Source organism: Tachysurus fulvidraco, chromosome 2, assembly GCF_022655615.1.
Source record: "Tachysurus fulvidraco isolate hzauxx_2018 chromosome 2, HZAU_PFXX_2.0, whole genome shotgun sequence".
Taxonomy (NCBI): Eukaryota; Metazoa; Chordata; class Actinopteri; order Siluriformes; family Bagridae; genus Tachysurus; species Tachysurus fulvidraco.
In genome coordinates, this window is record NC_062519.1 from 9,292,158 (window position 1) to 9,304,646 (window position 12,489).

The window sequence follows — 12,489 nt, forward strand, 5'->3', positions numbered from 1 at the left end:
ATGTCTCCAAACCTGAACCCTATTGAGCATCTGTGGGGTATCCTCAAACGGAAGGTGGAGGAACGCAAGGTCTCCAACACCGAACAACTCCATGATGTCGTCATGGAAGAGGACTACAGTGGCAACCTTTGATGCTCTGGTGAACTCCATGACCAAGAGGGTTAAGGCAGTGCTGGAAAACAATGGTGGCCACACAAAATATTGACACTTTGGACCCAATTTGTACATTTTTATTTAGGGGTGTACTCAATTCTGTGGCCAGCTGACATTAATGGCTGTGTACTCACTTCTGTGAGAAACTGTGTGTGTATATATATGTATACACACAAGTTAATGTAATAATATAAGCTAATGTGGGGAAAATGAAAGTGTACAGCTAAATAACAGTCAACATTGACACTCTTCCTTTCCATGATGTTATCATGACTGCTATACAAAATCACCCAAATGAATGGGATTTTATGCTCCACTTTTTTCGTTGGTGGACATCTAAATGAGCAATGGCACAGAATTCCCAAGTGAGGGACTCTAGGCTGTTTATAGCAAAAAACAAAAGAAATGTCTTGGCTACAGAGCTTGTAAGAGGTGCAGGTGTATGTTGGAAATTGTACATGAGGCTCAACTGTCTTGTCCAAAACTGTCAATCACCTTATCAACCATTCCCTTTTATTTATCAGATCAAATAACTATAAGAACACATTGTTAGGAAAATATTAGGAGAGCTATTGAAGTGAACAGAACTTATTTTTAGAAAATGTAACTGCTATGTGTCTCTTTGGCTAACATAGGAACAGACAGGGTTAAAAATTGTATTGCAGTCAATGTTCAGTTTATGTTCATAGAGTCTGAAAAGAATTTCCATTCTTCCTGAAAAGATGGAAATAGGAAATATTATGCAGGTGCTTTCAATTTTAGTCTAGCTAGACAGGTCATGAACCATGTTCACTTTAAAATATTAATCAGGCTTGATTAAAACTCAATACTATAAAATAGAAGGTACAACAATATTCACAATATATAATGTAGAGGCAATTCTGTTCACAAAACTGTGAAATACTGCCATAAATAAGATATCAGAAATATTTGATAAACATGGCCATATTTTTTCTTTGTCAGGCATTTAATACTCATTAAAAATTAAAACAAACACGTCGTTTTTTTGTCTTAGTTTTATGTAGAATTATCAAACAAGGATAAAATCTGCCTAAAAAGGCATAAAATCACCAATTACAAAAAAATTCAGAACTATCAAAAGTGACCATTTTTGGCAATCCAAAATAAATATTTTTATGCTGGTGCATCAAATGACTCTTAATGAAGAGATTTTTTTTATATAACAGATAGTCAACTAAGTCCCGAACAAGCAGTTCACAGAGTTAAGGAATGTCACCTTCCAGAAGAACAGACTGCAGAACATACAATAACATAGTAGATAATCTGAACAGATGAGAGCACTGTGCTTATAAACACCACAATACTTCAACTTTATCTAAACCCTGGTATATAAAAGGCACCACATTGACTGCAACTGGCTGACAGTCTCTGAGTTAGGGGAAGAATGTTCTCAGGAAGAAGATATGATGAATGTGATTGCTCTGCCTGCACGACCTTTGCCAGTCACAAACAGCTCAAATCCTCAAAGTAGGCATGGGCATGGTGACATCACGGAAGAATCTGTGAACAAGGGCATTCTTGGCTGAGATTCTTTTGTTGGGGTCATATCTTAGCATTTGCTGTTAGAAAAAAAGGAAAGGGAAAGAGATAAGAATAAACCATTTGTCAGCCATGAAGAATTTACCATCACATTTTATTTTTCTGCAAAGGACAGATAATGGAATACATAAGAATATACAATATAATTACACTTTGCTCATAGCTTGAAGCAGACATCAAATCAGTGAAAATGCTAATGAATTCTAGTTGTATCTAATGAATTGTACCTTAAGAGTAAGTTCAGCAAGATCTCCGTAAATGCTGAGTCATGATGATGATGATGATAATAATTTACCAACTAACATTTGTTGGAATCTGGTGGAAGCTATGCAGTGCCATCACATTCCAAAACATTAATAACGCTCTATTCATCTAAAACTACTGGTGCCAACTTAATTTAACAGAATATTATTATTCACATTTACAGCATTTTGGTATAACATGGTGTTAATGTCTTACTGCGAGAAGGTCTCTGCCATCATCATCCAGAGGTGGCACAACTTTGGACAGGTCCTGCAGTGCCCACTTGGGGAAAGAAGGCTTGTAGTCAGGCATCGAAGTCACTCCAGGCCACGCAGTCTCATCAGGAGTGCCGAGGGTTCGGAAAATCCGGAACAGCTGATCAATTTCTGAATCTCCAGGAAAGAGCGCCCTTCGCGTAATCTGACAATATAGACATCACAGACATGGCAAAACTTTACATTAGACAGGTTGGTGCTGAAAGACAAGCTCTCTAGTAAATAGAGCAAAATAACAATTTTAAACATGTCTAGAATATTTACAGGTAGCAGAATACTATGGTGTCTTTAGGGATTGGTTAAAACTGTATGGTAACTGGATGCAAGTTTTTATTTTATTTATGCATATTATGCAGTGTGTCTGTCTTGTTTTAAGTTTAAACAACATGCACATGTTCATCCAAGTCTTCTTGCTTAAATGTAAAATCTTTATTTCCACAAAACCGTTAGGTATTTAACTATAAATCACCACAGAGGCACCATTCAATGTGCAATAGCATGCATCATGTTATGCAAGAATGCACTCCAACTGGCTTTTTTGACAGCAAACAGCTGCCTTCATAATCTAAATATTTGTTTTCAGTTCTTATTTAAGAAATTTTGTACTGTTGTGCAAACCTCAGATTCTTTACTAATCCCACTAAACCTATTGCTATAGGCATGTGAGCTCTAGTAAATGAATGTTTGAAACAGCTTACCATTTCAGCGAAAATGCAGCCCAAACTCCAGATGTCAACAGCTGTGGAATAATATTTACAGCCCAGTAGAATTTCTGGTGCTCTGTACCACAAAGTCACAACCTACAATGCAAGGACAAATATAATCTTACTAACATTTACGGCATTTAGCAGACACCCTTATCCAGAGTGACTTACAACTGAGCAACTGAGGGTTAAGGGCCTTGCTCAAGGGCCCAGCAGTGGCAGCTTGGTGGACCTGGGGTTCGAACCCATGACCTTCCGATCAGTAGCCTAACACCTTAGCCACTGAGCTACCACATCCCACGTAATAAGTGCAACTAAAAAAGTGTTCATTATTTGCATATTTTTTTTTGTGTAACGCATAAAATAAAAAGCAGTCTACCTCATGTGTGTATGTGCGCACAGGTACACCGAAAGCCCTGGCCAAGCCAAAGTCAGCCAATTTAATTTCTCCTTGGGCATTAATGAGCAGATTTTGAGGTTTCAGGTCTCTGTGTAAAACCCGGTGAGAGTGACAGAAAGACAAACCCTGGAGCAGCTGGAACAGGTAGCTCTGTAAATACATATGTATATAAAATAATATATATATGTGCATTAAAAAAAAAAGAAAGAAAAAAAATGAGAGAGAGATAATGTGGGAAGTCAAATATGAAGCTTACAGGCATTTATTAACAAATGAATGCACTTGATGTGGTTCTTTGATTGCATGACTGGTTTACTGCATCCATATTCAGTAAATTCCTTATTCAGGTCAAGGTCACTCTGCTTTAAATTCCTATTTGTTTTTTTTGTTGTTGTTTTTTTGGATACAGAACCAACTAAGGCCATTAGAAAATGTTATTATAATAATAACAAACTGATGGAGTGTCGGAGAGATTAGAAGTATTAGAATATTTTAAGAGTAGGTGGGATGGGGAAATAAGAGAACAGCCCCCAAAACACACACCTCAATATTACCCAAATTCAAACACGCACACTGTAGTTTAGTTGTAGTAAAGTTACCACTCAAGCTGTTATTGTAGTTTATTTGTTCTTTGAAACCAAAGACCATTTTTAGTTGCAAAACCAAAAATATACAGGCATAGCAGCAAGCAGAAATCATCAAGTGGTACAGCCAAAATGAAAGGAATTTTTAATTTGCCTGTGAGATACACGCAAGTGATTCTTCGAAATCATTAAAAAGCATTAAAAACAAACAAAAAAAGACAAAGACAAAGATCAGGGTTAGTGGAAACAAATGCCTGAATACGTCTAAAGTGGGAACTACAAAAACAGGATAGCCACTGTTAAGACAAAAATAGAAGTGTGTGAGTGAGTTATAGCATCATTTTAGGAAAAGGAGAAGTTCAACATAAAGGTGCAGTCTGAGGGTCATATTTTTCAGATGTGAGAAAAGATCGTAGAAATTAAAATTTGGACTGGGCTCCAAAAACAATGACTCAAAGCAACATTACGAGGACAGAGGCTTAACTAATTTATAGCACTGGTGCAGAGGTGCTGATTATTATATAGTGATTATAGAAAAAGCTTCCTGCTATGTTAGTGCATCATATTACGCCTATACATAGTGACAGTTTAGAGAATTGCTGTAGTAAAAGGCCCCAGCAACACTAAAAACATTTTGATTACTTTCATGCAAATTACAGCAAGATTGTGTGTGCATTCCTAGCATACACAAAAACATCTTATAGTCTTAATTATAAAAACACAACACACACACACACACAAAAAAAAACAAAAAAAAACTTAGTCAATTAGTAATTCCTTAGTCAAACTCGGCTAAGCAAACAGAGCAGCATCAGTTATTATGTACCTTGACCAGAGGAAGTGAAATGCCATTGACTGAGGATGAATCCATAAATTTCTTGAGGTCTTGGTGAAGAAATTCAAACACAAGATAAAGCTTATTCTCTGTGTGGATAACATCAAGCAGCCTGAAACAGAGAAACAATATCTCACTATAGTTTAGAGTTTAAAAAAACTAAAAAAAAATGGGAGAAAACCCAGTCGATCTACATGTACACTCAGTGATCCTGAGCCTTTCTGGTCTCGTGACCTGCCTGTTTCATCCTGATGCACTACTTCTAATTCCCATCATTTGGAAATTGCTTTCCGCTGCTGAGGATGACCTTAGATGCACAGCCTGAAGATACATTAGATTACTGTGGATGGTACCAATTAGAAAGCATAAAGCTGGATTTGGACTAAAGTTGATATAATCAGCTTTGCTACAATGGATCAAGACTGCAATCGCCATGAACAATTTTGCACTCAAGTCAGTACACAGTTGATAATGACAATAATATAATCTTCATGTTCACTACAATTAATACCTTAGTTACTAAATTGCATGTTTTGACCATACAATACACTTATAGGAGGGTAATATTTAGACCCGTACTATATGGTGTAATTCTAAGAAAGATAAATGATTATTGATTAATGATAATCAACGAAATTCTTCTTCATCTCAGGACGTTTTGCGTTGCCTCTTGCTTGCTCATTAAGATTAATTTAGATTTCTCCAAAACTGCTAAACTAAAAATGTTAAAAACACGATATTTTTTGTCCAAGTATCGCTTTAACGTGATTCAATAAACCTAAACTAGGAAAAATGCTGCATTGTAAAAGCTACAGTTTAGAAATGCATGTCTACAGATGGCACAATAAGTTGCTCGACTGTGTCATATCGTGTAACACGGTCATACTTGACAATATTGGGGTGATTGAGTTCCTTCAGCAGGGAGATTTCTCGAATGGCGGTACTTGGAACCCCTTCAGTCTCCCTGCAAAAATAAATAAATAAATAAATAAATAATCTGCTGTAGTTATAATGGCTTTATAATTCCCAGATAAAGAAGAGCAAAGATTTATAATCCCACTATAATCCTAGTATCACCCAGATGAATAATCTGGTTCTTCTCCCACAGACGATGCTCCTTTGTGACAAACAGCTAATGTTCAATCTGTTATACAAATATTTTTCTATAGTTTTTATACAATTATTTACAACTTTTAAATAAACAACAGGAGTTTTTAGTTAGGAGTAACGTCTGCATTCTCTATGGATAATGTTTCTGTCCAAAAACACAAGCTTTCACCCAGACAATAAGCTCATAAATGAAGATTAGCTCAAAGTACTGAGAGAGAGAGAGAGAGAGAGAGAGAGAGAGAGAGAGAGAGAGAGAGAGAGAAATAAAGTAAAAAAATGATCTGAGAAAAAATAAAAAATAAAATAAGAAGACAATATGAAGTGCAGAGCACAGATATTAAGTCACTTTAGTTACACGTTAAAATAAAAAGGTGTTTTTTTTCTGGCACACAATCCAAACAAAGACATGGAGTTGATTTCAAATACAAAGCATATTTTACAATAATGATCTTATTCTGCACGCTACACAGAGATATTAACACATTTCACATACGTGTCCAGTCGGATTTTCTTCAAAGCCACGGTTTCGCCTGTGATTTTGTTTTTAGCTTTATACACCACTCCATATGTTCCCTCTCCAATCTTCTCCACTTTCTGAAATGACTCCATATCACACACACATAAATCCTTTCCACTAAAACTTTTCACCTAAACGCACCAAACGCCTGTATGTCGACTTTCAGAGTCAATTATAAGCATGAGGAAGCGAGTGATGTGTTAAAACATAGCTTAAATGCACATATAAATATATATAACCTTAGCTGTATTATGTATATAAAAAAACCGCTAAAGCTACAAATAATGTTTTGGAACCAATACCCGCCAATTCCCGCGCTAAGTTACTCTCAATCCAAAATGTGTCCGTATAAGACGCCTAGTGCACTCCGTAGTCACTAATCTCCTTATATGCCACACTCTACGAAGTGCACTTATAGAGGAAGTAATAAATAAGTTGAGACAAGGCCTAAAACCCGGCCTTCAAACAAAGCCATTCGTCGCCCCGCCCACTTTTTTCTTCTATTAACGCTTTTGAAGGATCTAAACATTCGTGTCGCCACCGAGCGGATGATTTAATTTTCTCATATTTATGTGGTTTGTTTCTGTTATTCTTCAAACTAACTCAAACATGATTGTTTTATTTTTATGAAAGTTTGGTTCTTTCCAAAAAAAAGTTGCCACAAATTTTGTATTACACACTGGAGCTAAACCTGTTTCATTAAATTGCTAAGTGTCAAAAGTGAAAGAAAGACATGGTTTCATGTCAAGAAGCTTTTATTGTCATTTCCAAGGTTGTAGAAATGTTTGAAAGGGTGGCCTGCACAGAGCCATGTATTCAGCACCACTGAACACATAACTGGAGGTCATTATAACAGAAATAAACCACTTCAAGTCATATAAACTCTTAAAGAAGCAAGACAGTTATATAGCCTGTAAAGATGGCAAACATTCTACATTGTTAATCAAGTAATTAGCCATAAAATGACCAGTGACTGTGTTCAATTTGTCTGCAGTCTGACTCAGACTCACAGGAAGACACTAACAATTGAATGTAAAAGTTTGGCAGCACAACGTGTCTTGTTGTAGCCAGTAGTATTGCCAGGGTAAACAACTGATTAATCATTTCTTGTTAGTAAATGTCTACACAGTTTGGCCATCACTTGAATTTTAATGTTGTAATTCTATGATACAGGGTACAAGAATATTAAAACTGTTTTATGTTTAGAAATTAATTCTGTGTCTTACAGCATTTTAAAATAATAAAATAAACATGTATTTAAAAAGTTGTACTTAATAAGTGTGCTAAATACTATTCTATGCCTTAGACTCATACAAATACTGTATGTATAAACTGATGGACCACAAATGAATTGCCATCAAAAAAAGTTTATAATAAAATCTTTAATATAAAATACATTTTCACCTTATTTTTTAATTGACAGTTGTAGAAAATTTGGCTTCATGGGAAACCAGTGTGTGGTGTGTTAGGCCTGAAGTGTGTGCAATTTTCATATCATGTAGGTGATTATCAATCAACACAATGTGGGGTAAGCAAGAATTCATGAAATAAAATACAGATACTAGGTCAATGGCAGAGAACCAATTTACACATATAAGGCAGAGCAGATACTTTACAGTGAAACTGGAAGTGAAAGACTGTAAGGTGTGTAAGTGTGGCTGTTTAAAAAGTAGTTGTGTTTAAACAGTAGTTGGTTAACTGTGAAAAGAATGTGAGAGTGTGTTCTGGGGAGTGTAGTCCATGTTTATAGAAGTTACTTATTCGTAATGAACAATAATTACACAAAACCAGATACAAAAAAGAAATGCACAGTTTTTTTGATTAGTGTTAGTGTTTTGCTCCAGTAACATGACCTAAACATTGTTGCACTGATCAATAAAGTAAAGACACATTCTTACCATATATCTATAACAACTAGGCTGAAATTCACAAATTTTTTAATAGACCTGCCACTCCACAGATCAGCTAAAAAGCTAGACTAAATCAACAAATTAAATTCTGCAACAAATTCAAAAAAATCAATTAGCCATATACTTGCAATTTATTTACAATTGACTGATTACAAAAATAATAGCTAAACTCATCCCAGATCCCACATCTTAATAACTGAGTGAGCAAGTTTTACTTTCTCAACACTGGCTTGATGCTATGGGAACGCCCTTCATGGATCTGGTGTCTGAAGCATGTGTGAACATGCACCAATATTATTGGATAAAAATGGGATCAGTTGACACAGCAATGCACATCAGCAAGACCATAAAAGGGCATCTACATCATGTAATGCCCCAGATTCTAATGGTCTGAAGGAAGATGCTGGCCATGCCTGATATCATCTCAACACATAGCATCTCGTCAGGCATCTCCTTGTTCCCTTCACATGGAACAAGGTTACATAAGTAACCTGAGATAATTTTTGAGGTAGCTTAATGTCATGTCATGGCTTAACACTATGGGAACACCAATACCAATACCACCACACAGGGAAAAATGCCTATCCCACAAGACCTTGTGGGTTGGCACAGGCGACTGCTGGGAGTAAACAGCAAAACCAGCCCCTTCTGGCCTGCAATCTAGGACTGTGATGACTTGTAGCACTCAGTGGGCACAAGCTTTGCCCACACAAGAGACCTTGAGGCTATAGGGACTAACCCGGCTGAGAGGTGCTGGGGTGAATGATTTCCAGCACAGAGCCACCAATATTTTCTGAACTCTGTGGGCAGTGCTATCATAGTAAAGGTATAGAGATAAAGCCTTGGCAATGTCTGCACCATGGCATCCAGCCCAGGAGACCTGGAGATGTGACGGTGAACCAGAGGGGACAGTGGGTTGACACCTTGTGGGTGAACAAGTCCATTTCTGCTCTGCCATACCTCTGCTATATGGACTTCAAACAAGTACAAGTGAAGCTACCATTCCCTGGGTCTCAGCCCTTGCCTTGACAGGATGTCAGCTCTGCATGCCCTGGATTCAGGATTGCATGCCTTGGAATGTAGCGTGCCCTTAGGGAGGGCAATTTGGTTCCTGCTCAGAGCAGGATCTGCTGTGCATGCCTGAAAATGGTGTGTTTTCTGTCCTAAACAACCAATGTGGGCAAGCATGACATCTTGTTGCTGTGCTACCAACTTTTCTGAATAAGCTAGGATCAGCCAATCGTCGAGTTGCAGAGAAGCTTCATCCATGCATTTTGTGAAGATGCATGGTAATAAAGCTAGTTGGTAAGGAAGAAATCGATATTGTAATCTTTTCCCCAAAGCAAACCTGAGAAGAAACCATCTGCTCCTGAGAGTTTAAATATTCTACTTATTTAAATATTCTATTTATTTATTTATATTCTATCTACATATCCAAAGGAACAGCATTGGCGGCTGCTGCCATGAGCCCTGTGCCTAAGCAGTAGGGAGGTGCTGGGCTAGACTATTGTCTTTCAAAGAGGAAAGGATGAAGGGGCAGACCTTAAATCCTTTCACGTCTGGCAGGCCTGGCCCTGAGTATACTGACTGGCCACCTTATCATTACATGATGCTGCATACCTGTTTTCATTGAGGCCTTTGTCTGTTGAAAACTGAGTCTTGAAAACTCAGTCAAAACTGAGCTTAGTGACAGCACATGTAACTACCCCAAAAAACTCCTCAAACCACATTGATTGCTCTACTTTGGATAGTAATTCAGTTTCAGCCCTTTCATAATCACTCATGTTGAGCTCATCAGAGCCCAATGCAGACAGTAATAATTCTTCGTATTGGTCAGGAGAAGTCTAAAAGTGAAAAAAGTTTGTGAGAAATTGCATGGCCTATGTGCTGCCAGTCATAGAAACTGAGCCATGTGGTGCAGGTACTTGGCTGTAAAATAAAATGGTGTTTCTAATGCAAAGGAGTCAGAATACAGCAGTTTTCCAGTCAGGGTGCCCATGCTGTCCTCTGTCTACCACAAAAAGTGCCAATAATTGGCACATGAGCATCAGAACAGGACCACAGAGCAATGGAAGAAGGTGCTCTGGTCTGATGAATCAGGTTTTCTTTTACATCACATGGATAGCCAGATGCATGTGCGTCACTCTCCTGAGGAACACATGGCACCAAGACAAAGGAAAGAAGGCAAGCTGGCTGAGGCAGTGTTATTCTTTGGGCAATGTTCTGTCTCTGGAAAAAAAACTCTATGACCTCAGGGCAAGGGTCAAGTTCCAGAGGGACATTCGAGACTGCAACCTTCTCTGCTTTACCAAGACATGGCTGATCCCAGCGGTACCGGACCACGCAATCCAGCCAGCCATTACTGCATGGACAGAACACTTGAGTCGGGGAAGTCAAAGGGAGGTGGAGTGTGTCTGATGGTGAAAAACAACTGGTGTGACAGTGCAAGCATCGTTGCTCTTTCACGCTCCTGCACACCAAATCTGGAACTACTGACCAGCAAATGTCAGCCCTTCTATCTACCTCAGGAATTCAGCTCGGTCATAGTCAGTTCCATTTATATTCCAACTCAAGCGAACACGGACACTGCAGTATGGGACTTATATAAGACACTAATGCTACACCAAACACAGCATCGGGACACTGCGCAAATTGTGGTGGGAGACTTTATCAATGCCAACCTCAAGCACTCACTACCGAACTTTCAGCAGCACATCACCTGCCCCACCAGGGGCGGAAGGACACTGGACCACAGCTACACACCATACAAGAACAGCTACAAGGCACAATCACGTCCACCGTTTGGGAAATCTGACCATACCGCCATCTTCCTCATGCTTGTATACAATCAAAGGCTGAAACAGGAAGCTCCAGTTCAGAGGGAGGTCACGCACTGGACCGAACAATCGGCAGGATTGCCAGGAAGGCAGCAGGACTGCCAGGAAGGCAGCAGGACCCGATGGCATCACAGGTCATGTTCTGAAAGCCTGCGCTGACCAGCTAGCACCTGTGTTCACTGAGATATTCAACCTCTCACTGAAACAGTCTGTTGTCCCCTCATGCTTCAAACAGTCCACCATTGTTCCTCTCCCGAAAAAACCCCAGCCCACCTGCCTCAACGATTACCACCCTGTAGCCCTGACCGTAGTAGTGATGAAATGCTTCGAAAGATTGGTCAGAGACTTCATCACTGCATCACTACCAGACACACCGGATCCACTACAGTTTGAACACCGCCAGAACCACTCTACTGAGGATGCCATTGCTCATCTTTTCCACACTACGATGAGCCACCTGGACTGCAGAAAATGACGTACTGACAGACGTACCGTATATGTGGGCAAACACACCTCATCCACCCTCACCCTCAGCACTGGAGCTCCCCAGGGTTGTGTTCTGAGCCCACCGCTGTACTCTCTGTACAAATATAACTGTGTGGCCACTTCCAACTTCACCACCATCATCAGGTTTGCTGACGACACTGTTTTGGTGGGACTGATCTCCAACAACGACAAGACAGCCTACCTACAGAAGACTAAAAACCTGGAGAGATGTTGCCAGGATAACAATCTTCTCCTGAACTTCAGCAAGACTAAGGAGTTGATAGTGGACTTCAGCATGAAGCAGGAGCAGTTATACCAACCGCTAAACATCAATGGGACCCTAGTGGAGAGAGTGGACAGTTTCCGGTACCTAGGTGTTCACATCACACAGGACCTGTCTTGGTCCTGTCACATCAACACCCTGGTGAAGAAGGCCCGGCAGTGTCTGTACCATCTGAGATGCTTAAGGGACTTCAAACTACCTTCTTAGGTTCTGATGACTTAGGTTCTGATGAGCGTCCTGATGACTTCCTGGTTCGGGAACAGCACCATGCAGGACAGACGAGCCCTCCAGAGGGTGGTGCTGTCAGCTGAACGTACCGTCCACACCGACCTCCCTGATCTGCAGGACATCTACAGCATGGTGCCGGACCAGGGCCAGGAAGATTGTAAAAGATCTTAGCCATCCCAACAATGGACTTTTTTTCTTTGTTGCATTCAGGGAAATGCTTCTGCTCTTTGAAAGCAAACAAAGAGAGAAGCTTCTTTGTAAATTGTTACACAGTCTAGTTGTGAGGGCCCGAATGCTTCGGTACCTTTTTACAGACAGCAGGAGGGTGAAAAGTGTGTGTGAGGGATGTGTGGGGTCATCCACA

General features: G+C 39.4%; 1 protein-coding gene across 1 annotated transcript; it reads right to left on the bottom strand.

The window, feature by feature from the left end:
- Positions 1-649: 649 nt before the first annotated feature.
- Positions 650-6,752, bottom strand: cdk2 (cyclin-dependent kinase 2). The gene is made up of 7 exons (XM_027165609.2): positions 6,358-6,752; positions 5,641-5,718; positions 4,746-4,866; positions 3,315-3,485; positions 2,930-3,031; positions 2,173-2,376; positions 650-1,733 (listed from the first exon to the last, which is right to left on the bottom strand). The coding sequence occupies exons 1-7, from the start codon at positions 6,471-6,473 to the stop codon at positions 1,629-1,631; spliced, it is 897 nt and encodes a 298-aa protein (XP_027021410.1). The 5' UTR covers positions 6,474-6,752; the 3' UTR covers positions 650-1,628.
- Between the last annotated feature and the right edge of the window lie 5,737 nt (positions 6,753-12,489).